The sequence below is a fragment of the Sinocyclocheilus grahami genome, unplaced genomic scaffold (assembly GCF_001515645.1).
Source record: "Sinocyclocheilus grahami isolate Dianchi unplaced genomic scaffold, SAMN03320097.WGS_v1.1 scaffold481.1, whole genome shotgun sequence".
Taxonomy (NCBI): Eukaryota; Metazoa; Chordata; class Actinopteri; order Cypriniformes; family Cyprinidae; genus Sinocyclocheilus; species Sinocyclocheilus grahami.
This window is the reverse complement of record NW_015505660.1, coordinates 1,091,403-1,091,717: the sequence shown is the minus strand read 5'-3', so window position 1 is coordinate 1,091,717 and position 315 is coordinate 1,091,403. Positions and strand designations below refer to the sequence as shown.

At 49.8% G+C, this 315-nt stretch overlaps 1 protein-coding gene across 1 annotated transcript in view; it reads left to right on the top strand.

Annotated features, from left to right (window-relative positions):
• The window catches only part of LOC107553777 (leucine-rich repeat serine/threonine-protein kinase 1-like), an 89,558-nt gene that overhangs the window by 70,886 nt on the left and 18,357 nt on the right, over nucleotides 1-315 (top strand). Inside the window, exon 25 of the mRNA XM_016236084.1 lies at nucleotides 82-233. Coding sequence (XP_016091570.1) covers nucleotides 82-233 — 152 coding nt within the window. The remainder of the gene's footprint in view (nucleotides 1-81; nucleotides 234-315) is intronic.

The following is a 315-nucleotide window of genomic DNA, read 5'->3' as shown; positions in this document are numbered from 1 at the left end:
ACAAAAATAGTCATGTTTTACCAGCAGATGTTGTGAAATAAGGCATGTGTCTAATAATGTCCTGTCCTGCGGTGGCTGTAGCGTCCCCTGGCCGCTCCTCTCATGAGACAGATGCAGGAACCCAGTTTTGCTTGTCTCAGGTACCTGCTGCCCTGCCAGGAACACAGTCAGCTCTTCTTGTCCCCGCTGCAGGGCCACAACGCCGTCTTCTGGGATGGAAACAAAGATGACAGGTGCGTTTTTGAGAAAGCACCATGCTTTTCTTGCATGCTCACGTGGCATTCTTGTCAAATTGTGCTGGTATCATGTCGGTTT